The 26,381-nt window shown below is 34.9% G+C and overlaps 1 protein-coding gene and 1 pseudogene across 6 annotated transcripts in view; one reads left to right on the top strand and one right to left on the bottom strand.

The window, feature by feature from the left end:
• The window catches only part of BRIP1 (BRCA1 interacting DNA helicase 1), a 209,132-nt gene extending 183,275 nt beyond the window's left edge, over positions 1 to 25,857 (bottom strand). For 3 of the 5 annotated variants that reach the window (XM_079905392.1, XM_079905391.1, XM_079905395.1), the window contains exons 1-7: positions 25,778 to 25,857; positions 24,064 to 24,186; positions 22,283 to 22,394; positions 20,473 to 20,646; positions 14,015 to 14,142; positions 13,444 to 13,482; positions 12,337 to 12,456 (exon numbers count right to left, since the gene is read on the bottom strand). In XM_079905392.1, the coding sequence (XP_079761518.1) occupies positions 12,337 to 12,456; positions 13,444 to 13,482; positions 14,015 to 14,142; positions 20,473 to 20,646; positions 22,283 to 22,394; positions 24,064 to 24,159 (669 nt within the window). In that variant the 5' untranslated portion in view covers positions 24,160 to 24,186; positions 25,778 to 25,857. The remainder of the gene's footprint in view (positions 1 to 12,336; positions 12,457 to 13,443; positions 13,483 to 14,014; positions 14,143 to 20,472; positions 20,647 to 22,282; positions 22,395 to 24,063; positions 24,187 to 25,777) is intronic. The other 2 variants (XM_079905393.1, XM_079905394.1) reach the window with 2 other exon arrangements.
• LOC307177362 (cytochrome c oxidase subunit 7C, mitochondrial-like) lies at positions 22,905 to 23,296 on the top strand (annotated as a pseudogene). The gene is made up of 2 exons: positions 22,905 to 22,925; positions 23,090 to 23,296. The product of its transcript is annotated as a cytochrome c oxidase subunit 7C, mitochondrial-like (transcript).
• Positions 25,858 to 26,381: the final 524 nt, after the last annotated feature.

Below are 26,381 nucleotides of genomic sequence, written 5' to 3'. Positions count from 1 at the left end.
GAGACTAGAACTAGGGCAGAGGTCTACTGCTTTTTGTTTGAAGCCATGTAGAACTCTTTGACTCTGACTATACACATATATGTTTTGAAAAATATTAAAAATTTTTAAAAAAAGGCCAGGAACCAATCCAAGTATATATAACAATTTAGTATATGATAACAGCAAAGGAAAAATTAAATCAGGAAAAATTATTCTTTAGTTGACCCTAGGACAATTGATCATCTATTTGGAAAAGAATACAGTTAGAACCTGGCCTCATACATATATTAAAATAAACTCTATAAATAAGAGGGTTAAATGTAAAAAAAAACAAAAAACAAAATTTAACTATAACAGAACTATGAAAAGTATCTGTTGTAAATTTACACAAAAAGATCCAGAAAGATTCTCATGAAAGCGTTACTCTTGTTTACTTCTGGGAAGCAGAAAGGGGGATGGAAGTAATAGTTTAAGGGAGAATATTTAACTTTTTACTCTGTACTGCTTTATATTGTTAAAGGTTTTTCAAACAATGTATATTCCTCATAATTTTTTTTAAAATTTGAGTTTAAAACTTCCTTTGACTCTTTAGTAGGTAAAACACACAAAATGTTTAAGATAATTTAATCTTCCCCAACTGTAGACTATTTAAAAGAAGATATTTTAAGGCCAGACATATTGAATAATAAAATCTCTTTTCTCTTGGCAAGTAACTTTGTTTTTTCCTCATAAGCCAACAGGAAAACAAAAAATTTTCCCAGCCATTCCTTTTCTCTCCTTTCCATGAATCTATATTCAGCTCAATTTTAGAACTAGACTCAAATCACAGTTCTACCATATATCCATAATTATGACCATTGTCAAATAATCTAGTATCTTTGGGCTCCAATTTTCTTATCTATAAAATGAGACTAATATCCGCTCTATTTTCTTCACAGAGTTCATGTAAGGATATATGAGAGAACGTACAAACTGCCTGGCACACGTACATGTTCCAAAAAGCTATCATTATATCATTATTATTAACTGTCAAAGAAATGTAAGTTATTGTTTTTAAGTGTTTGGCATATAATGGTTTTCAAAAATTTTGCTGTCTTGAATAAACTATACTTCAACTAGATGGTCATATTATTTAACAGTGTGGTCACAGAGTAGCTACAGAAAACAAAAGTTGTTTCTAATCTTTTGTTTATATTAAGCACCAATTTACCTCTTGGTCCCTGAAATCATTATTTGATCTTTTATTTTTGTGTGCTAGTACATAAACTACAACCAAAATGTACTGCAGAAGAAGCAAAAAAACATTTAAAAACCTGCTTTCAGTCTCCTCTATTTAACAGTACTGTCACACCTTTTTAAGTATATGGATCTGAGTAAAAGCTGTAAGCCACAAGAAATGGTGGTAAAGAGTACATTTTCTTAACTTTAGCCATTTTTCCATTCATTTATTCAACAAATATAAGCACAGGTCCTGTGCCAGATGCTGGTTATAAAAAAGTGAACAAGAGAGACAATACACTTGTCCTTATGGACAGCCTGGCAAGGAGGCAAGTAAAACCATGAAACCTATAAATAAATATGTAATCATAAACTTTGGTAAGCATCATAAAAGAACAGGGTGTTGAGAGAGAGAGACTGAAAGAGGAACTAATATTAAATGAAATATCTACATAATATTACCTGTGAAAGTATATAAATGAACTGTCTTTAATCTAAAGGTCATCGGGAAGAGTTGATTCAGAGGCAGAATAGTGAGGTGGCTGAAAGGATTAATTCTAGAGCCAGAATGCCTGAGTTTTAAACCAGCCTCTACTCATCAGCTTCGTGACATGAACTTAAACTATCTGTGACTCAATTTCCTCTTCTGTCATTGAAGAAAATATTAACACCTTCCTCATAAGGTTATTATAGGGATTCAATTAAATTCTTTTGTTTTATTTTGAAAATTGTCAAATCCACTGAAAACTTAAAAGGATCTGCAATAAGCATTAACTCACATGAACCTGTATTTACCAGGTAAATTAGTATTTCTAGACTATTTAAGAGTTCCTGAAACACAGTAAGCATTATTTCACTATACAAGCAGTTATTTTAAATAAAAAGTACAGTAAAACTATGAGAAAATGACTTGTAAAATAACAGCTTTTCAAAATAAATTGGTCATTTTCTCCTGAGAATATCCTCAGCATTAAAGGGAGATACGGAGGGGAAGAGGGGGAGGAGAGAGAGGGAGAGAAAAAGAGAGACAGAGAGAAAAGTAAAGGCAGGGTTTAAGAGGAAGAAAAACAGACCAAGGCTTTGCCCAACACCAACACTTTACCTGAAGATCAACAGCGCACTCTGCTGGACCCACCTCTTTTCTACACACTAGGCAAAAATAAACACTACTTTTTCTAGAAGTATATACACAATGTTAGCACTTGTTTAATAAACAGCAGGTATAAGCATAAGAATGTGTCTGTGAGAATACCTCACTCATTGTGAGGATTTGCTAAAAGAATTAAGAGAATACGTATAAATAAATTCTCGAGAAAATGGTTATGAGCGGTAGAGCAAGGTAATATCAGAATTTTAACATTCTATTCTAAAATATGTTTTTTCTTAACTATATTTTGACCACACGGAGACTGATGCCTCACTAGATCCTTGACAATATGAATTATCCTTGATCCTTGGTGATATGAATTATCTGTATAAAAACATGAATCTAAAATGTAAAGAGGGACTTCTCTGGCGGTCCAGTGGTTAACTCTCTGTGCTTCCACTGCAAGGGGCATGGGTTCAATCCCTGGTAGGGGGAACTAAGATCCCACATGCCGCATGGTGAGAACAAAAAGAAATACATACATAAATACATAAATAAAATGTAGGCAGGCAAGAATATACAATGGAGAAAAGGCACCCTCTTCAATAAGTGGTGCTCGGAAAACTGGACAGCTACATGTAAAAGAATGAAATTAGAACACTTCCTAACACCATACACAAAAATAAACTCAAGATGGATTAAAGACCTAAATATAAGACCAGATGCTATAAAACTCTTAGAGGAAAACATAGGCAGAACACTCTATGACATAAATCACAGCAACATCCTTTTTGACCCACCTCATAGAGTAATGGCAATAAAAACAAAAATAAACAAATGGGACGTAATGAAACTTCAAAGCTTTTGCACAGCAAAGGAAACCATAAGCAAGATGAAAAGACAACCCTCAGAATGGGAGAAAATATTTGCAAATGAAGCAACTGACAAAGGATTAATCTCCAAAATATACAAGCAGCTCATGCAGCTCAATATCAAAAAAACAAACAACCCAGTGCAAAAATGGGCGGAAGACCTACAGACATTTCTCCAAAGAAGATATACAGATGGCCAACAAACACATGAAAAGATGCTCAATATCACTAATCATTAGAGAAATGCAAATCAAAACTACAATGAGGTATTACCTCACACTGGTCAGAATGGCCATCATCAAAATGTCTACAAACAATAAATGCTGGAGAGGGTGTGGAGAAGAGGGAACCCTCCTGCACTGTTGATGGGAATGTAAATTGGTGCAGCCATTATGGAGAAGAGTATGGAGATTCCTTAAAAAAACTAAAAATAGAACTACCATGTGACCCAGCAATCCCACTACTGGGCATATACCCTGAGAGAACCATAATTCAAAAAGAGTCATGTACCCCAATGTTCATTTTCAGCACTATTTACAGTAGCCAGGACATGGAAACAACCTAAATGTCCACTGACAGACGAGTGGATAAAGAAGTTGTGGCATATATATACAATGGAATATTACTCAGCCATAAAAAGAAACAAAATTGAGTTATTTGTAGTGAGGTGGATGGACCTAGAGTCTGTCATACAGAGTGAAGTCAAAAAGAGAAAAACAAATACTGTATGCTAACGCATATATATATGGAATCTAGAAAAATGGTACTGACGAACCTAGTGGTAGGGCAGGAATAAAGATGCAGACATTGAGAACGGACTTGAGGACATGGGGGTGGGGGGATGGGGAGGCTGGGACGTAGTGAGAGAGTAGCACTGACATATATACAAGTACCAAATGTAAAATAGATAGCTAGTGGGAAGCTGCTGCATACCACAGTGAGATCAGCTCGGTGCTTTGTGACAACCTAGAGGGGTAGGATAGGGAGGGTGGGAGGGAGGCTCAAGAGGGAAGGAATATGGGGATATATGTATGCATATACTTGATTCACTGTGTTGTACAGCAGAAGCTAACACAACATCATAAAGCAATTATACTCCAATAAAGATGTATTAAAAAATAATAAATAAGTAAAATGCAAGGAAAGGGAAAAAGCAGGGGACATTGGAAGGTAATTCATTTAAGAGAGGAGGTACTGACACCATTTTCTGACTTGAAGAGAGTGAGGAAACTGGAGATGATAGGAAGGTAAAAAGACAACTACCCAATTCAATTCACAGGTTGGAAGCTAAATTATTTTCATAAAAACTAAGACTTAAAAGAAAAACATAAAAAAGTTTAATGTCAAATTTAGAGGAAAACAGAAATCATTAAACTAATTTATCGTTTAATTTATGGAGGAGAGTTTTCCAGAAAATAATACAACTGCAGTTTTTAAATGTATGAAAACTGTAACATTTATATCTTTGTAGGGATAAGAGAACTAAACAATTAATATACCAATCCAAATAATTATTCTTCTAAAAAATAAATGCTCCCTAATATAATCTTATAAGGATCAAAATAGGAAAAGCATCATTAGAATTTAGAGGTATCACAGCTAAATGGGATATAAGGTATATTAAATCTAGTCCCACCCTCTTTTTCCTCCCATTTGAAGGAACAGGTCCTAAAAAGAAATGTTTCTTTCCCATGTTCCTCAATTTACTTTATTCAAATCTGTAGATAATCTAGATTAAAATATGATACCTAAATATGAGGCATATGATCTTTCAACATAAGAAAAGTTCTAAAATATGGACTGCATTTCTAAAATTACTTTATCTAAAAGTTTTGGTGATAAACTCACTTCAGAAACTGATATAAAATAAATATTAAACATTATGAAACTACATTTTTCTTCTACTTTTTATGAAATCACCTATCCCAGAATTTACAGAAAATATTTTCCGTGATTTATAGCAAGCCACTTTGCAATGATTTTAAAATGTTATACAATGGGGAAAGGACAGTCTCTTTAATAAATGGTGCTCGGAAAACTGGACAGCCACATGCAAAAGAATGAAACTGGACAACTATCTTACATTACCTACAAAAATTAACGCAAAATGGATTAAACACTTGGACCTCAGACCTGAAATCATAAAACTCCTGGAAGAAAACATAGGTGGGTAAACTCCTTGACAGAGGTCCTGGCAATAGTTTTTTGAATCTGACTCTAAAAGCAAAAGCAACAAAAGCAAAAATAAACAAGGGGGACTACATCAAACTAAAAAGCTTCGGCACAGCAAAGGAAACCATCAACAAAGTGAAAAGGCAACCTACTGAAAAGGAGAAAATATTTGCAAATCATGTACCTGATAAGGGACGAATATCTAATATACAAAGAATTCATACAACTCAATAGCAATCCGAACAAAAAATGGCAGAAGATATGAAGAGACATTTTCCCAAAGAAGACATACAGATGGCCAACAAGTATATGAAAAGATGCTCAACATAACTAATCATCAGGGAAATGCAAATCGAAATCACAATGAAACATCACCTCACACCTGTTAAAATGACTATTATCAAAAAGAGAAAAAACAGCAAGTATTGGCAAGGATGTGGAGAAAAGGGAATCCTTGTGAACTGTTGGCAGAATGTAAACTGATGCAGTCACTATGGAAACAGTATGAAAGTTACTCAGAAAAATTAAAAATAGAATAACCATATGATACAGGAATTCCACATCTGAGAATTTACCTGAAGAAAATGAAAACAGTAACTCAAAAAGATATATGCACTCCCATGTTCACTGCAGCATTACTTATAATGGCCAAGATATGGAAACAATATGTGTCCATAGATGGATGAATGCATAAAGAAAATGTGGTGTGTGTGTGTGTGTGTGTGTGTGTGTGTGTGTGTGTGTGTATATACACACACATATATATGTATGTGTATATATACACAATGGAATATTATTCAGCCATAAAAAAGAATAAAATCTTGCCATTTGGGACAACGTGGATGAACATGGAGGATATTACGTGTAGTGGAATAAGTCAGACTGAGAAAGGCAAATTTGTATGTAAAATCTAAAAACAAAAACAATGCAAAAACAAAAAAAACAAGCTCACAGATGCAGAGAACAGATTGGTGGCTGCTAGAGATGGCGGTGAAGAGCAGAAGAAATGGGTGAAGGAGGTCAAAAGGTACAAACTTCCAGTTATAAAATAAATAAGTCATGTGGATGTCATGTACAGGATGGTGATTACAGTTAATAATACTGTGTTAAATATTTGACAGCAGCTAAGAGAGTAAATCTTAAAAGCTCTCATCATAAGAAAAAAAAATCTTGTAACTATGTAAGGTGACAGATATTAACTAGACTAATGGTGATCATTTTGCAATGTATACAAATATTGAACCATTATGTTGTACACCTGAAACTAACATATTAAATGTTAATTATACCGTCATTAAAAAAGAGAAAGAGAAAAAAAGTTGTACCAGAAACCAAAGTAAATTTCTAGCAGGGAAAAACATATTACTATACTCAAAGACTCGTTTCTTTAAATAAATTACCCCTACGTGTATCCCCATTATTCTTTATTATATTATATCCATGAAAATGTTTAGCCCTGGTTCTCTGAAAAACGAGAAGTATTATTTACTGCTAAATATCCATGTAAGATTTATTAAAAATATTACCATAAGCTTTTAAAATTAAGATGATAGCCAAAATACAAAAAACTACAGGTTTTCTTAACAATTTACTAAAATTCACTAACAATTTACTAAAGTACAAAAGGAAGAAACATTCACATTAGCTAAAACTTTACATTTTGTACTAATTATGTTTCTATTGTCACTGCTTACTCTATTTTTGTTAGAAACAAAAAAAATTACACTGAAAATACAGATCATTTTACCTAAGTATTTGTGGGGGTTTTCATAAAGTTACTTTATATATTCATGCTTTTCACTATAGACTACCAAAAAAAGAACAAATATTAGAGCTCGGCCATATGGTCTTTTCTGTCATTGCAAAAGTACTCTGGTGTCTGACAAATTTACTTTATGCATGCTTAATTAGTATGGCATGTATCACTTATGTCTTCTTACAAACAAAAGTTCTGTTGACTAGTGAAATGTTACCATTTGAGTTACTAGAGTTAGTTGAGATTTAGCTTCTTCAATAAATCTTCAAACTTATAAGAAATTGTCAGAAACCCATACCTTTAACATTATGAGTAATAAATCACCCATCTATGAAAAATTATTGCATTTCTAAAGCAATGTAGACCTATACCAGCTAAAGCCAAGGAAGAAAACTTGTAACTTCTGGTTTAAAAATAAAACTGATATAAAGATATAGATACACATGTATAGATACAATTATACTTTGCCAATAAGAAGATCATAATAAATGATCAACATAGTACATAACCAAAACAAGAAATCAATCAAAGAACTTAGTTTAAAATTAAGATACTCAGCCAGGAGCACAGTAGCTCTGCTTATGGTCAACTGGTCTAGATCCTAAACAGGTTGAGCTATAAACATCTTTAACACATATTAAAAGAATTTGCTAATTATAAACCTAACTTCTGAAAATTAATATTATTAACCAGTATTATATAATACCTTTTATCAGCAACATACAAATATGTAAGTATTTGCTGCTACTACTACAACTGCTGATGATGATACTTTTACTACCACTTACCACTTAATAAGCTCCAAGATATGCCAGGTATAATCTAAGCACTTTATAAGTATTAACTTGTTTAATCCTCTAGCTGCCCTGTAAAATAGATACTATTACCATCCCCATTTAACAAATGGGAAAATGAAGTAGCAATAGTTTAAAACCTTAATCAAGGTTACAAAGGTTGTAAAGAGCAGAACTGTGATTAAAACCCAGGCACTCTGATTTGGGCTCATTCTCTTAACCAGTAAAAACAAAACGAAACAAAAAAAATTCTTAAAAAAACAAAAAACTTTATCTTATTTTAGCTATTATCAATCATATTATTCTATACTTGATTTCTTTAGCCTTGAGGCTTCTACATATTTTTTCCCTTATCTTGGTGCTAGAATACTGTTTACACGGCTCCAGAATTTCTGAGGCATTTTAGAGAATGTATAATAAAGTAATTAGAGCATTTGCCAGAGCATCAGACTCCTTAGGTAGGATCTAACTCCACTATTTGCCAGCTTTGTGACCTTAGGCAAATTACTTACTTCTCAGAGTTTCCTTATCTGTAAGATGAGAATAACAATAGTACCTGCCTCAAAGTCATTATAAGAATTCATTAAGATTCTACCAACAAATATTTATTGGGCAACTAATATATGCCATACACTGTTCTAGGTAGCCGAGATACCCGTGAAAAAGATTGACATTACATTCTAACAGGGCAAATAGATAATAAACAAGTAGACTAATAAATTCAAATAGTAAGGGCTATGAAGACAATAAGGTACAGTTAAAGAAAATGAGCAAGAAAACACTGGCAAACATAAAGCATATATTTTTACTGACATTAAAATCTCCTGAGATGACTTCTCCAAACATAAGGCTTCTCTGAAGATAACTGACTATTCTTTTCCCCCACTCAGTATTTTCAAGAATTTAAAAGAAGGCTCTTTGAGGGCAGGGATTATGGTATTCATTTACTCAGTCTACAACTAGGTTCCTGGCACTACGTTAGGTGCTTGAAACAAAAAGATGAATAAAACAGTCACAGTCTTCAAGGAGGTCTCAGAGAAACTGGTGTTGTCCATAATGGAACTAAGAGCCTGTGGAGAGGATATTAAGAGTAAGGTTAAGTGTTAAAAACTGGGAAGGAGGGACTTCCCTCGTGGTCCAGTGGTTAAGAATCCGCCTTCCAATGCAGGGGATGTGGGTTCGATCCCTGGTCAGGGAACTAGGATCCTACATGCCGCAGGGCAACTAAGCCCACGCACCACAACTACTGAGCCTGCGTGTCACAACTGGTGACCCCACGTGCCACAACTATAGAGCCCACGCACTCTGGACCCCACATGACACAACTAGAGAGCCTGCACACCACAACTACTGAGCCCTGTGCACTCTGGAGCCCGCACACCACAACTAGAGAGAAGCCTGTACACTGAAACGAAGGGCCTGTGCGCCACAACGAAAGATCCCATGTGCCACAGCTAAGACCTGATGCAAAGAGGAAATAGGCAATCTACCTGAAAAAGAATTCAGAGTAATGATAGTAAAGATGATCCAAAATCTTGGAAATAAAATGGAGAAAATACAAGAAACGTTTAACAAGAACCTAGAAGAACTAAAGAGCAAACAAACAATGATGAAAAACACAATAAATGAAATTAAAAATTCTCCAGAAGGGATCAATAGCAGAATAAATGAGGCAGAAAAACATATAAATGACCTGGAAGATAAAATAGTGGAAATAACTACTGCAGAGCAGAATTAAGAAAAAAGAATGAAAAGAATTGAGGACAGTCTCAGAGACCTCTAGGACAACATTAAACGCACCAACATTCGAATTATAGGAGTCCCAGAAGAAGAGAAAAAGAAAGGGACTGAGAAAACATTTGAAGAGATTATAGTTGAAAACTTCCCTAATACGGGAAAGGAAATAGTCAATGAAGTCCAAAAAGCACAGAAAAGTCCCATACAGGATAAATCCAAAGAGAAACATGCCAAAACACATATTAATCAGACTACCAAAAATTAACTATAAAGAAAATATATTAAAAGCAGCAAGGGAAAAACAACATATACAAGGGAATCCCCATAAGGTTAACAGCTGATCTTTCAGCAAAAAACTCTGCAAGACAGAAGGGAGTGGCAGGACATATTTAAAGTGATGAAAGGGAAAAACCTACAACCAAGATTACTCTACCCAGCAAGGATCTCATTTCACATTTGACAGAGAAATTAAAACCTTTACAGACAAGCAAAAGCTAAGAGAATTCAGCACGCCCAAACCAGCTTTACAACAAATCCTAAAGGAACTTCTCTTGGCAGGAAACACAAGAGAAGGAAAAGGCCTACAATAACAAACCCAAAACAATTAAGAAAATGGTAATAGGAACATACATATCCATACAATTATACTCCAATAAAGATGATAAAAAAAAACACCTGATGCAGCCAAAAATAATAAAATAATAAATTAATTAATTTAATTACATAAAATAAAATAAAATGTTAATTAAAAAAAAAGAAAATGTTCTTGAGAAATACAAGGAACATTCCAGATGAGAATCTAACTCAAAATTGGGGACACCAAGGAAGGCTTCCTGAAGGATTATCAGAAGTGAGACAAAAAAAGTGGGAAAGAGGAGAAGGGGCAAAAGAATGCAAAAAGTTTATAATGGCCTAAAGACTGTACCGGTAAACAGGAGCTTTATAAGCCATCTAAAGACTTCTGGAATTTGTCAGTGAGTTGTTTCATCCCCTACCTGAAAAACTAAAAATACAGACAGACTATATGAAACAATAGTTTTTAAGATACAGGACATCAGGTAAGGAAGAGTGATCCCTGAGAGATGGGAAACAAATGAGAGTAAGCCTTATGATTCTTTCAGCTTGTTGTCCTGAGAGTTTGCATGCTGTGGCATGGGGAAGGGGAACCCAGATATAGCCCAGCAAACCCAAGTTGAAGAGACACTGCTGAGAGTCCAGGGAGACCAAGACTAAAGTTCACAGAGAAGAAAGCAGAATGGAGAGTGCTGCACAAAGAATGCACTCCAGAGATCTGCAGAAGGACCTCTCAAGTATCTACTAGAGTACTGATCAGCACATGCCAATGAGGAAACAATCCAAGATAGTGGCAAGAACCACCTGAAATGATGAGACACCCACAGACAGCATGGAACAGTACCTGTTCCCACCAGCCAGGCTGGAAAACTTCACAATTCATGGAGCATTAGGTAGAGGACTCAAAAGGAGGTAGCCTCTACTGAGGTAGCCCAAAACTAAACCCGGCTCAGGTCCTACCTAACAAATCCTAAAAGCAAGAACCAAAAGGATCAAGCTGATTCCAAGTAATTTAACTGCATCCCAGAGCAAAACTCAAGAGTACTTATAGAAATACAATAATATCCAGTACCCAACAAGGTAAACTTCACAATATTTGGAATTCAATAAAAAATTCCAGGCATGATTCCATTTATATAAAACTATATAAATGAAACATATTTCATTATACAATATCAAAAAGTCACGTATACAATATCACCACCAATAAATATCATCAGTCTTTAAGTATCAGAAAACTGCTAAGCTCACAGTAGTATACACAATTTTTCAAAATTCTGATTTTTCACTGAAAACTCAAATTTTATCAGGCTCACTTTGTTTATTTTCGAGAATTACCGAAGTTAGTCTCAGTTATTCTTTCAAGTAAAAACAATGTTCTGTGAAAAAAGTGGCTAGTTCAGCTCACAATCCAAACAATCCTATAAGTGCTTTCCCTCAAGAAAACCATCCTACTCCTGAATGCAAAAGTGATTTACGAAAACTACTCTATTCTTCACACAGAATGTTAAAAATCTCAAGGGTGAAGATTTAATAAAATTAGTAATTTTTACTGCTTCATCAAGGACTTAAATGAAACTGGCTTTTCTTAACTGTGCATTAACAACAGTGAAGAAAATAACTATTAATACAGGTTGATGCCACTACCCTTATTGTGCTAAAGCACCAACAGTTTTACCAACCTATGCTTTTGTACCATCAGTGCAAATGTCAAAGACGGTAAAAAAAAAAAAAAAAAGGTAAGTAACATCTTAACATCACTATGAAAATACGTTTGACCTCACAGACTATCTGGAAAAAAATCTCAGGAATCTCCAGAGCTCCCTGGACTACTCCTTTGAGAACTAATGCCCTAAGGACACTGAAAGAACTCTAGGAAGTAGAGTTCACAAACATTAGAATGTAAAAGAGGAAAAAAACTTTCAGATCTCGTTCTAGTCCAATTCTCTTATTTTATAAATGAGGAAACTGGGGCACAAAGAGCATAGGTTTACCATCTCACACAGCAGAAGACATGTGACAGCACTTAGCACCTCTGAGTTGTTTTCTACTCTTCTTTGATTACACTATTCTTCATCTTTTTCAAAAATGGATTTAGCAAATTCCACATTTTCCTTCTTTAAACTGAACAATGGCATAAATACATACATTTTGTGGAGAAAAGGAGTTTATCTTTCCTAATGGGGAGTTGAGTTTTGTGGTCTTTCCTGAAGCAACTTTTGCATCCAAATGGTGCACCTCCTTTTCAAAACAATGACGTTTTCTAATCTGTAAATACAGAACCAAAATAAAATTTATTGTAACTAGGAAGTTTGATGAGGCTAGTTGCTCTCAAAGATCAGAATAGCTATAACGTGTTTTCAGCATTAAAAAAAATGACTATTTCTCACTGGCAACAATCAAAAAGTTTCTAAAAACAAATAGGCACCTTATTATAAGACTTAAATAAAACAGAATACAGTAATACCTCTCAAATTCCGACCAAAATAGCTTTAATTAATGATGTGGCAAAACTATAGCATTGTAAAATGATCTTCCCATAAAACAGTCCCACCATATGGATACCAAGAATAGTATTATGGCAAAGTCCGATTACATATCTAATTGGAAAATAAAAGTAAATAAAAATGGAAACCTTATTCTAAATTGAAAAAAAAACATAGAATAAAAACTTTAAATGTAAATATTCATTATTTCCTACCTGATGAAATAAATTACTTGATTACTATTATTATATTACTTACTAGATATTTGATAATCCAAATTGTATTTGACTAAATTTCTTTTATAAACACCACTGTTTTCTTTCCAAACTATCTATGCTTTTTCTTACTTGCCAAAACCTATTTACTTAAATTATAAAGAGGAAAAGAAGCATTTCTGTCGATAATTCCATTCCTACAAAAAAGAAATGAGAGCCAATGAAGTCAGGGAATAAATGCTATATGTTGAGCTCTACCTCACAACATCCAACTCTAAGTACACATTTTGTGGGAAAGAAATCTCTAGAGATACTTCATTTGTAATTGGTGATTTTCCAAATATAAAACTAGAAAACGATTTCATTCTATTTCTAAAAACAAGGTTTAATCATGGAAGTTAATAAAGATTGTAAATGGAACAGATAAACTACATAAAAATGCAAATACCTTTTGAGTATATTCAATTAAAAATATACAATTATCTACAAAGGACATGTTAATTTAATAATCTTTTTTATTTGTAACTAAGTCTATTAAAGTCCATCCTCCTTACCTCAATGCCATGAACTCTATGAGAAAACACTGTTTTCACCTATGAAAACATTTCATTTAAAATTTCTAGTAATTTCGGTTCTTCAATAATTTTTAGAAATAAACATATTTTATAACGTATTGATATTAAAAACTCAATAAATAATAGTAAACCTTGTCATTACATTAAAACTATCAATACCAAAAGTATCTATGACCTAAATATTCATATCAGAGGTATATTAGCCAAAAGAAAATGCCATTATTAGATAAAAACAACAGAGGAGTTAAAAAGTACCAAGTAGCTGTTATTGATACATGCCTTAAGTAAATATTTTATTGTCAAATTCCTTATATATAAGAAAGCACCATTCAGTTTCACTTTAATGACATGCTACTATGAATAATTTACTATAATAAACTCCTTTGTAATGAGTAACTCTATACAATGAAATTATAATAATTTACCATTTAATTCATATCTGACACTACCCAAAATAATCTCTACAGATGCCACTGAAAAATGATTGATACTTGACTACCTTGTTCAGCTATAACTAATGGGATTATTCCACTGCCAATAAACTGTTTACCTGCTGTGTAGTTTCTAAGGGTCGAATTCTTTTCTTCTCTACTTGAAAATCATCATTTTCATCTCTGTACATGGATGCCTGTTTCTTAGCAGATAGCTTTGCAGCCAGTGTAGTTTTTTCAGGAGAGTCTTATATAAGAAGTCATAAAAAATCAGTATAAATAACTTACATTTAGGTAATATTTTTAGAAAAAAATTGAAATCAAGATGTAAGACTTTAATCTGTAAAAATATTGAATCACTATGCTGTACACCCAAAACTAAGATAATACTGTAAATAAACTATGCTTCAACTTTAAAAAAGATGTTAAGACTTATTTCTAAAAACTTCATAACATAGTTTAAAATAGGAAATGCTAAACATCTTTAAAAGCACTTATTTACCGCTCAGTATACTTTAACAAAGACACAGCAAACATTTTTAGAAATATGCTTTCAAGAGGGACGCCTATAAATGGTGCTGGGAAAACTGGACAGCTACATGTAAAAAAATGAAATTAGAACATTCTTTAACACCATACACAAAAATAAACTCAAAATGGATTAAAGACCTAAATGTAAGATGGGATACTATAAAAAAACTCTTAGAGGAAAACACAGGCAGAACACTCTTTGACATAAATCGCAGAAATATCTTTTTCAATCCATCTCCCTGAGTAATGGAAATAAAAACAAAAATAAACAAATGGATGTACACTACCAAATGTAAAATAGATAGCTAGCGGGAAGCAGACTCATAGATCAGCTCAGTGCTTTGTGACCACCTAGAGGGGTGGGACAGGGAGGGTGGGAGGGAAATGCAAGAGGGAGGGGATATGGGGATATATGCATACATATAGCTGATTCACTTTGCTATACAGCAGAAACTAACACAACAATGTAAAGCAAGTATACCCCAATAAAGATGTTAAAAAAAAATAAAAGGAACCTAATTAAACTCAAAAGCTTTTGCACAGCAAAGGAGATGATAAACAAAACAAAAAGACAACCTGCAGAATGGGAGAAAATATATGTTCTTGGGTTGAAAGAATCAACATTGTGAAAATGACTATACTACCCAAATCAATCTACAGATTCAATGCAATCCCTATCAAACTACCAATGGCATTCTTCACAGAATTAGAACAAAAAATCTCACAATTCGTATGGAAACACAAAAGACCCCCAATAGCCAAAGCAATCTTGAGAAAGAAAATATAGTTTGAGGAATCAGCCTCCCCGACTTCAAACTATACCACAAAGCTACAGTAATCAAGACAGTATGGTACTGGCACAAAAACAGAAATATGGATCAATGGTACAGGATAGAATGCCCAAAGATAAACCCATGCACATATGGGCACCTAACTTACGACAAAGGAGGCAAGAACATACAACAGTGAAAAGACAGCCTCTTCAATAAGTGGTGCTGGGAAAACTGGACAGCTACATGTCAAAGAATGAAATTAGAACACTTCCTAACACCATACACAAAACTAAACTGCAAATGAATTAAAGACTTAAATGTAAGACCAGACACTATAAAACTTTTAAAGGAAAACATAGGAAAAACACTCTTTAACATAAACCACAGCGAGATCTTTTTTGACCCACCTCCCAGAGTAACAGAAATAAAAACAAAAATAAACAAATGGGACTTAATTAAACTTAAAAGCTTTTGCACAGCAAAGGAAACCATAAACAAGACAAAAAGACAACCCTCAGAATGGGAGAAAACATTTGCAAATGAAACAACAGACAAAGGATTAATCTTGAAAATATACAAGCAGCTCTTGGAGCTCAATATCAAAAATCAAACAATCCAGTTAAAAAATGGGCAGAAGACCTAAATAGACATTTCACTAAGGAAGACATACAGATGGCCAAGAGGCACATGAAAAGATGCTCAACATCACTAATTATTAGAGAAATGCAAATCAAAACTACAGTGAGGTATCACCTCACGCTGGTCAGAATAGCCATTATCAAAAAACCTAGAAACAGTAAATGCTGGAAAGGGTGTGGTGAAAAGGGAACCCTCCTACACCGTTGGTGGGAATATAAATTGATAAAACTACTATAGAAAACAGCATGAAGGTTCCTTAAAAAACTAAAAGTAGAACTACCATATGACCCAGCAATTCCACTACTTACAATAGCCAGGACATGGAACCAACCTAAATGTCCATCGACAGATGAATGGATAAAGAAGATGTGGCACATATATACAATGGAATATTACTCAGCCATAAAAAGAAATGAAATGGAGTTATTTGTAGTGAGGTAGATGGACACAGAGTCTGTCATACAGAGTGAGGTAAGTCAGAAAGAGAAAAACAAATACTGTATGCTAACACATGTATATGGAATCTAAAAAAAAAAAAATGGTACTGATGAACCTAGTTGCAGGGCAGGAATAAAGAAGTAGACATACAGAATGGACCTGATGACACGGGGCGGGAGGGCAAAGCTGGGGCAAAGTGAGAGTAGCATCGACATACATACACTACCGAATGTAAAATAGTTGGCTGGTGGGAAGCAGCAGCATAGCACAGAGAGACTGGCTTGGTGCTTTGCAATGACCTAGAGGGGTGGGATAGGAAGGATGGGAGAGAGGCTCAAGAGGGAGGGGATATGGGGACATGTGTATGCATATGGCTGATTCGCTTTGTTGTGCAACAGAAACTAACAATTATACTCCAATAAAGATTAAAAAAAAAAGATTATCAACCTCATTAGTTACCACAGAGATAACAATTAAAATTCACGAGAACAACACACAGGCACCATAACGACTAAAACTTAAAAAGACTTGAATATCAAGTGATAACAAGAATGCTGGGGGCTTCCCTGGTGGTGCAGTGGTTAAGAATCTGCCTGCCAATGCAGGGGACACGGGTTCGAGCCCTGGTCCGGGAAGATCCCACATGCCGCGGAGCAACTAAGCCCGTGTGCCACAACTACTGAGCCTGCGCTCTAGAGCCCACGTGCCACAACTACTGAAGCCTGCGCACCTACAGCCTGTGCTCCACAACAACAGAAGCCACCACAATGAGAAGCCCGCACACTGCAACAAAGAGTAGACCCCACTCGCCACAACTAGAGAAAGCTCGCGAGCAGCAACAAAGACCCAACGCAGGCAAAAATAAAATATAAATTAAATTAATAAATTTTAAAAAAAAGAATGTTGAACAATGTAACTTCCATATACTACTGGATGTAGAGTCGGGGCAGGGGGGATGAATAAATTGGTTCAACCATTTTGGAAAACGTTGGCAGTATCCACTATAGTTCAACATATGCATACACTATGACCAGCAATTCCATTCCTAGATCTATATCTAATAGAAAGGGTTTACCTATCTGTACCAGAATGAACAAGAATGTTCATAATAGCTTTAATAACCAAAATTAGAAACCACCCAAACGTCTAACAATTGTAGAATAAAATAATAAATTATGGTATATAATTTATTATATACCACAAAATACAGCAATAAGAACTACTGCTATATACAACACAAATTAATCTGAGAAATATGTTAAGTAAAAGCTGACAGACACAAGAGTACAGATATAATTCCATTTCTATAAAGAAGCAAAACTCATCAATGGTGACAGAGGGAGGATAGCTACTACCTGTGGAGAGAGAGAATAGTGACAGGAAAAGAACATGAGAAGTGCCACTGGGGTGTTGGCTATGTCCTATTTTTCATCTAGTGGTAGTTACACGAGTGTGTTTACTTTGTGAAAATTCATCAAGCTATACACATAGAATTTGTGCATTTTTCTGTATTTAGGTTATATTTTTAAAGAATTTACTTAAAAATGTAAAGAGAGCATCAGAATACAACCCAGATTTACCCCATCTGATCCTTGAAGAGACTACTCTAAACAACTCTAACTCACAATTACATTAAAATTCAAGTGTATTGAAAACTGATTTTTACAAAGGCACAAAGGCAATGCAGCAGACAAAGGGTAGCCTTTTCAATAAATGTTGATGAAAAATTAGATATTCATAGGCAAAATAAACGAACTTGGATCCACATCTCACACTGTATATAAAAATTACTCTTTAGACTTAAAAGTAAAACCTAAAACTATACTTGATTAAAAAAAGAAGCTTGTACTCAAGAATATATAAAGAAATCCCAAACTTAACAATAAGAAAAAAACAATAAACAGGCAAAAGATTTCAACAGACATTTCATCAAAGAAGATATACAAATGGCTAATAAGCACATGAAAATATGCTCAACATCACAAGTCATCAGGGAAAAGCAAAATAAAACCACAATAAGATACCACTATAAGCTTATTAGAATGGCTAAAAAGATTTACCATACCAAGTGCTGGCAAGGATGCAGAGAAATGGGAACTCTCATACACTGCTGGTGGAAATGTAAAATGGCATAACTACTTTGGGAAACACTTGAAGTTTCTTAAAGTTAAACGTAAGTGATCCAGTCATTACACTCCTAGGTATTTACCCAGAAAAGTGAAAGCACATGTCCATAACAACGACTTATACACAAATGTTCACAGCAGCTTTATTTGTAACAACCGGAAACTAGAAACAACTCAAATACACATCAACAGGTGACTGCATAAACAATTTGCAGTATATCCATACAATAGAATATTACTCAGCAATAAAAAAGAACCAACTGTTGATACATGCAACAACATGGATGAATTTTAAAAGAATTATGTTAAGTGAAAGAAGCTAGGCAAAATAAGTATACAAACTGTATTACTTCATTCATATAAACTCTAGAAAATGCAAACTAATCTACAGTGACCGAAAACACTCAGTGGTTGTTTGGGGAGGATAAATTATAAAATGGTGGAAAGGAGGGATAATAAAGGGGCATGAGAAAACTTTTGAAGCTGATGGATATATTCACTATCTTGATGTTAGTGAAAGTTTCAGGGAAATACTCTTATGTCGAACCTTATCAAAATGTACCATTTAAATATATAGAGTCTGTTATGTCAAGAATATTTCAGTAAAGTTGTCTAAAAAAAAATACAGGTTGTACATTAACATTATAAGCCAAGAGTTCTTATATTAATAATTAGCTTAAAAACAATTCCATTCATTCATACAACAAATATTTATCTAGCTCCTACTATATGCCAGGCACTGCTAGGTATGCAATGGCGAGCAAACTGACACAGTTCCTGACCTCATGGAGTATACAGTCTGCTAGGGGAAGCAGAGATTAATAAAAGATGCACACAGACACGTGGATAATACAAATTGTAACAAGTGCTATGAAGGAGAGGTACACAGTGAGATGACAGAATATAATAGGGAAACCAAATGTAGTGTGACGGAAAGATCAGTATGGCTGCCTTAAAGAAGTGATATCTAAGCTGAGAGCTAAAGGAAGAGCAGGACAAGTTGAAGATGAAATTTTCCTCAGAAGAGACACTAACACAAGCAAAGGCTCTGAAGGCAGCAGAAAGCATAATCCTTTGAAAGAATGTTCGGAAAGAAAGCCAAAAATGTTAAGGGTCAAAACCGAGTAGACAACACTATTGGTCACCTCTCCTGCATCTATTCCACTTCCTCTTCCTCATTCCTAAAAGAATCACATTTCGGTTCAAGCAGCTACCATCCTCCACACAGTCATGTGCTTTAGAGGAAGACAACTCGATCCTTGATTTTAGGAAGTGGATACTGTTTAGACTTAAGCCAGTCATGGCAACCTCTTTTCTCCCTGCCAGTGATTAGTTAAGGAATGGCATGAGTGAAAGCAGGAAAGGAGTTATTACACGGTCTAAAGAACAAATGGTAGTTTGTACTAGGGAAGTTACCAATGGAGGTGGAGATTTGCATGGAGGAATAAGGAATACCAAAGTGTACAGGATGTCTCCTAGGTTTCTGGCTTAGGCAAGTAATGGTCAATCTTTTCCATACAGTCAAAGCAAAAGAAATATTCTTTAAATTTATAGTCTTATGTTATTGATAATACATTCTCTTAAATAAATCTAGTAAGAACATCTAAGGATCATATTTGAAACATACCTCATTCTCATATAGGATACTGGTCTCGGAAGTCTAGGCAAACTTATCAAGAGTGAATGAGGCTAATTAGATTTTGCCTTACAATACAAATCAAAATGTTTTATAAAATTCTGACATATAATTAATACTGCTTACGAATAACATCAATTTCTGAATATCAGTTATTTTGCCTTGCTTCCTCAAAAATGATTTAAACTAGCAAGATGTCTGAATCAGTTAAAAGTGAGGCCAAGAAAAAAAAAAAAAAAAAAAAGTGAGGCCAAGAATAAAATATTCCAAGGATTTCTGACCACTCTATGCATTATTCAAAATAATTCCAGAGAAATTAGGTGGAAATACATAACCAATTATGCTAACCAAATTTATCTACATTAGGTCTCATAACAGCAATAATTAAGACCCCTATTACAAATACCAAAAGACCCAGACAAAATATAAACTACCTTGACAAGTTGACAAAGTGCCATTTCTTTCAGAAGTTGGTATACTTGGACTGTTGAAATGATACGAAGTTCCCTGGTTCACGTCATTGTTTGTAAAATTCTTTGAATGGCATGTACAACAACACGACAATGGTACTTCAGCTTTTTTACTTAAGCCTTCGTTCACTGGCTTCCCTAAAAATGAAATAACCTCTATTTATAATATTTCTAATTAAAAAAACACTAATCTTCCTCTTCAGCTAGGGTGTGCAACCACCTTATTTTTTGCCCAGGATTGGGAGGTTTCCCAGGATTCAGAATTTCAGTTCTAAAACCAGGAAAGTACCTGGCAAATCTGGACAAGTTGGTCACCCATCCTGCAGCATCAAACTAGGACAGGTGAGAAACACTTATGCCAGAAACATTTATAGAGAAGTTATCAACAATTTACATGATTTACAATAATCTAATAACAGTCAAAGATTAATAATGTAACAGAGGCACAACCACTCGAGTATTCATTTATATTGAGATATATTAAAATACCAAGTATACCTAAAGTATATTCTTAATTATTTATACTCTTAATTACTGCTATTTCCCTAAATGAAAAATTTGAAAGTTCAATATAAAATAATAACGTAAACACATAACGTTAAATTATTCCCACATTATACTTCTATTTCAAAAAACATGTTTCATGATATCATTTCTGATACATGTATCAAAATACATTTTAAAGTCAATATTCAAATTAAACAGGTAATTTTCAATACTTAAATATAATACAAAATTGTAATAGTTCTTCGTGTGCCTACAGCGTATAAATATACAATTCATAGATATATAAAAGCTGAATAATTTATTTTATTTTCTATAAACAGTACTGACATTATTTTCCCATCTGCACTACATAAATACTACTAATTTTATTTTCCAGAGTCTCCCACTAAAAATTTATTAACAGATAATCTCATTTTCCCCAAAGATAAACATCAATAAGAAACAAAATGGACAACCAAAAGCTTATAAAATATTTACTCTTTATTTTTAATAGTCTTACCAGTAACACAACTATTTCTTTTCAAAAAACATATATATGTGTGTACATGTATATATACACACATACATACATACACATATACACCCATGGTTAACTTTAAAATCTCCTAATACTTTAGGACAGAGTCATCTAATTATGTAACTAAAATGTGACCAATATTGTATTTCAGATTCATTATGTATATTAGATAGTCTTTCACAAAAGTAACTAGACATTTGCTAGCCAATAAAGCTATGGGAAATAATATGAATTAATAAAAACAATATTACAATAAACTTCTGCTTATCTGGCATCCAAACAAGTAGAAAGGTCAACTAGAATTTTTCTTTTTTATGTATTCCATTTTCTAATGTTGTGAGATAAGCAGCTATATTAAAGGATTTACTCAAAAAAAGCAATTATTTGTATTGATATGCTATATAATCATGACAGCCCCATCTCTTGCAACTTTTATATAAAAATTATCATCTTATTTTCATAATCAGTATTATGAAAAATAATAAAAATAAAATCCTAGATTCTTATATACATGCTGAATCATCAAATAAAGGACTATCTTATGTTCAAAATTATTTTAGGATTAACTGAACATATTTTGCTATATTGAAACTCTTTTGGAAGATATATAACTGATTATAAAGAAATATCTTAAAAGAGAATATTTAAATTAGCTAGAACATGGCTGAATCATTCTGGGTAAAAAGTACTTTATTAGATTTTTTTTTCAGGTCCCAATAAGCAACCTGAAGACATCAACCAACTACTTACCACTAAGAGATTGCTGCCATGCTAAAGCAGAGCAAAGTAAGGCTAAGCTTTTCCCACTCCCTGTGGGGCTCTCCAACAAACAATGCTGCTTACTATTTAATCCTCTGACAATCTATGGACACAAAAACAATTTTAAAAACTCAACAACTTATCTCATTAAAGTCTCTCTCCATACAACAACAAGAAGTAAAGTTGCATGCACTTCAGGGAACAGAGCAATAGCAGAAAGGAGAACTAGAATTTAGTTAAATCTAGACTTTATTCCTTTGTATCTCTCCCTAAAATTCTGTTAGATTTAAACCATACCAAGCACAAAAGAAATGAAAAGCAATTTGTGCCTTACTTATGCAAGCACCATCATTTCTGTAAAACTAGAATACACTAATATCTTTGATGAAAACTTAATGGAGGATACTGTTGGTGGGAGTGTTACAACCACTCTGTATAGAAATTATCAATTTCTAGTAAAGTTAAAGATACTGAACTCCAGCAATCCAGTCCTATGTAAACACCCAAAACCTTTCCCACAGGAACACAAGGAAACATGTATAAGAAAGTTCATAGCAGCACTGTTTATAATTGCAAAATAATGTAAACAACCCAAATGTCTATCAAGAGGAAAATGGGCAAATATAAAATTCTGGTATATTCATACAATGGAATACCATACAGCAGTGAAAATGAGTTATCAATCAATAGGGCTACATCTTAAAAATAATGTTAGACAAGGCAACAAGGTCGTGAGGAAAGGAGGGCTTGGTGTGCTGCTGCCATTTCTTCCGCCTTCAGTCTCTGCACCTTCCACAGGCTTCCAACAGCACTACGCTGGGACAGAGCATCTGGAGGTTCACAACCTCTGTGGTCCATAGGAGCCACTATGAGGAGGGTCCAGGGAAGAATTTACCATTTTCAGTGGAAAACAAGGGGCGATTACTAGTTACAATGACTTTGTACTTCTGATCTGGATTTGTTTCTCCTTTCTTTATAGTAAGACACCAACTGCTCAAAAACTAATCCATGAAACAAATATGAAGAGGAGCATTTTAAGAGGTGCAATCTCTCTGAAAAAAGGATCCAACTCTTGAACTCAACATACTAGGTACGTCTATAAAAAAACTTATGGCATAAATCCTTAAAAAATAATAATAAGAAGAAGAATATTAAGTAAAAAAAAAAAAAATCAAGTTCTCCAGAAAGATAAGTGTAACATCATATCATTGTGCAAAGTTATAAAAATGTAAAGTATACACTATATTGTTTATGGATACATACATACACAATAAAAGTATAAAAACATGGCTAGGAAAGAAAAATAACAAATTCAGGATATTAGTTATCTTGTTACTCATAAACAAGGTATAAAGTAAATAAGGCAAAATATTAAGATTTAACAAAGCTGGTAAGTTGGTTTACTCGTTTGTATATTAATTTTCTATATGATTGAAATATCTCAAAAAAATTATGGTGCAAAGTATAGTAGTCTGTGTAAAAGATAGTAAATACTTTCTATTTCAAAGTAATTCAGTAAAGTAAACAGAAGTTCTAAATGAGCTGAGAACATTTTTCAGGATGTTCTCCTTTACCTCCTAATCATAGACATATACAGTTTAGCAGCAATCAGTATTACTTTTCCAAAGGTTAGATGTTCTTCAATGAACCCAGCAAATATTTTCAATCCATTTACTATCTGAGAAAATGTAGTCACAGACTCAATGTATGTTATGAATTATAAGCATCTGTATCTTAATAAAGACTTAAAATAACTGCTGAACAATACTTACAGAATTCATCATAGCAAGCTGTGATGGATAAGCTTTACAAGGAAAGTTAATCTTCACCCCACCAATTGTATACTCAGAACATACTGAAGACATCATGTTTTACTGTTTACTTCAGATTCCTAACTGCAACAGAAATCAAAGTCAATACTGAAACAAAGCCATTCAAAGAAAAACAGATACCTAAGACTAGGAAAGAAGTCTAGAAACAAAAATTGGAATTAATAAATGTATAAACAAAACAAATGGAAGTAAAAGGATTTCCTACTCTTATAAATCACAGTGGTTGAGAGCATGTCTTGGAATCTAACAAATCTGGATCTGTAACCTTATTCTGCCAAAGCTGTGGACCAGGAGTTAGGAAACAGTTTCTGCATCAGGTTCTGACAACAACTCAGATATGTTACCCTGATCATGTCTCTTCACTTCTCTAGACTGAGATCCTTATCTGTAAAAATCCATAATTTAAAAATTGTTGTAAGGAACAAAGCGCCTTGGCACATGGTAGGTGCTCAATAATTCTTACTTAAAGGTCAGTAGGGTATAATGGAAGGAAGATGGACTTTGAAGTAAGGCAAGCCTAAATTTGAATTCCACTGTGAATCTCACAGAGCCTGTTTCTTCATCTGTGAAATAGAGATATCCACCTGATAGGGTTTTTATGAAAATTAGCCAGGCACTGACTTAAGAATTAAATAAGGTAATGTACAGAATGTGCCTCAACTCCAGCATCTGATACAGAGGAAGTGATCTACTTTAATCCCCACCTCTTGTAAACCACCTTTTCTTAACCTAGGATCCACAGATGTAATTGAAAGACTGTGATCTCTTGATACTGCATGCAGAAATTTCTGTGTATGACTGCATTTTTCTAGAGAGAAAGTCCAAAGATTTCTCATACCCAGAAATATATCCTAAGGAAATAACTGAAAACTGAGGGAAGATGACATACACCGTTATCAACTGAAAAATTATTTGCAATGGTGATAAAAAGGTAAATTCGATCTGGGGATGGAGAGATGGTTAAAATACCAACTCAACAGATGATGAAGCCAATAACAACCATCACCAAAGTTTACGTGTTCCCAAAGAAGTTAAGAACCACTATTCTAAGGTCTTTTCCAGTTCTAACATTTAGTGTTTCTGTGAAGCTCTGAGGATGAAATTTGGTGGAATCTCACCCCTAAATCTAAACCAACAGCTCAAGGCTGGCCTAGTAACTCAGATACAACCTAGAAACCAATCGACCCCCCCTCCCCGCGCCCCAGTTGCGGCTACACTCATCTCAAAATGGGGAAGCTTCCCCACACACTGAATAAAGGACAAACCAAGATCAGGCTCCCGCCGTCGCCCCCTCCTTCCCCGAGGTAACGCGGGGCCCGGGGCTAATAACAGGCCTCTGTTCCAAGGAGGTAAGCTGCAGTCTCCCCGCTCCCCAGGTTTTCTTCCTCACATTCCCTCCTCCCTCGGCAAGCTGGAACCCCCGAGGCCCTGGTGATCCAGTCAACCGACGGGCCTGCAAAGCGGGTGGACGAAAGCAGAAGGCACTCTCCTGGCCGAGTTCGCGCCCTTCCCGCCAGACAGACTTGCCCGCCCTGAGGAAAACCCAAACAACGCCTACTGCACTCCCACTCACGGGAGAAAAGGAAGCTGAAAACTGCGAGCAACCACAGCGGAGCCCTGGTAGAGAAGAAAGGTCCTAGCCCCTCTTCCTCACCTGGCTGCGACTCCCGGGCCCGGTCGCGGGCTTGCGTCCGCTTTACCTTTTCGGCCCTTCAGCTCTCATCAGTCACTTCCACAACACCCGCGCAGACGAATTCCCGCCTCCCACCCCCTCGACTCCCAGCACCAATCACCGGGCGAGCTCAGACAACCAATCCCCGCCAAGACGAGAAACCAAGCAACCAATCCCGGCTCGAGGTCAGGGGGCGCCCAACGGAAGCCCCCGCAGTAAGGAAGGGCCCAAGCTACTTGGCGGCACCGGAAGGCGATTGCCTCGAGAGTGATGGACTTCCGCAGAGCCCAGGGATTTAAAACTAAAAGAGCGTCCTCCGTTGGACTTTTTGAAACCGGTGATTTAATCCGTGCCTCAGTTTTCTTGGAAACTCTTAAGTCTCACATTTAAGGTCTGTAGACCGACGAAGAGGAAACACCGTTAAGCCGCGCCGAGTTCTCTCAGCATTCCTCAGGGGCACCCGATTCAAACTTCTGAACTTTCCGGAAGCCAGAGTATCAAAAAGACCCAGGAGGAAATTGCCAGACTGCTGAGCCAAATTAGGCGAAAAGGTTCGATGACAGCTGGCTACAGAATCTCCTGACAG

Source organism: Stenella coeruleoalba (genome assembly GCF_951394435.1).
Source record: "Stenella coeruleoalba genome assembly, chromosome: 19".
In the NCBI taxonomy this organism is placed as follows: Eukaryota; Metazoa; Chordata; class Mammalia; order Artiodactyla; family Delphinidae; genus Stenella; species Stenella coeruleoalba.
The sequence above is the reverse complement of the archived record's forward strand: the minus strand, read 5'-3'. Positions and strand labels throughout refer to the sequence as shown.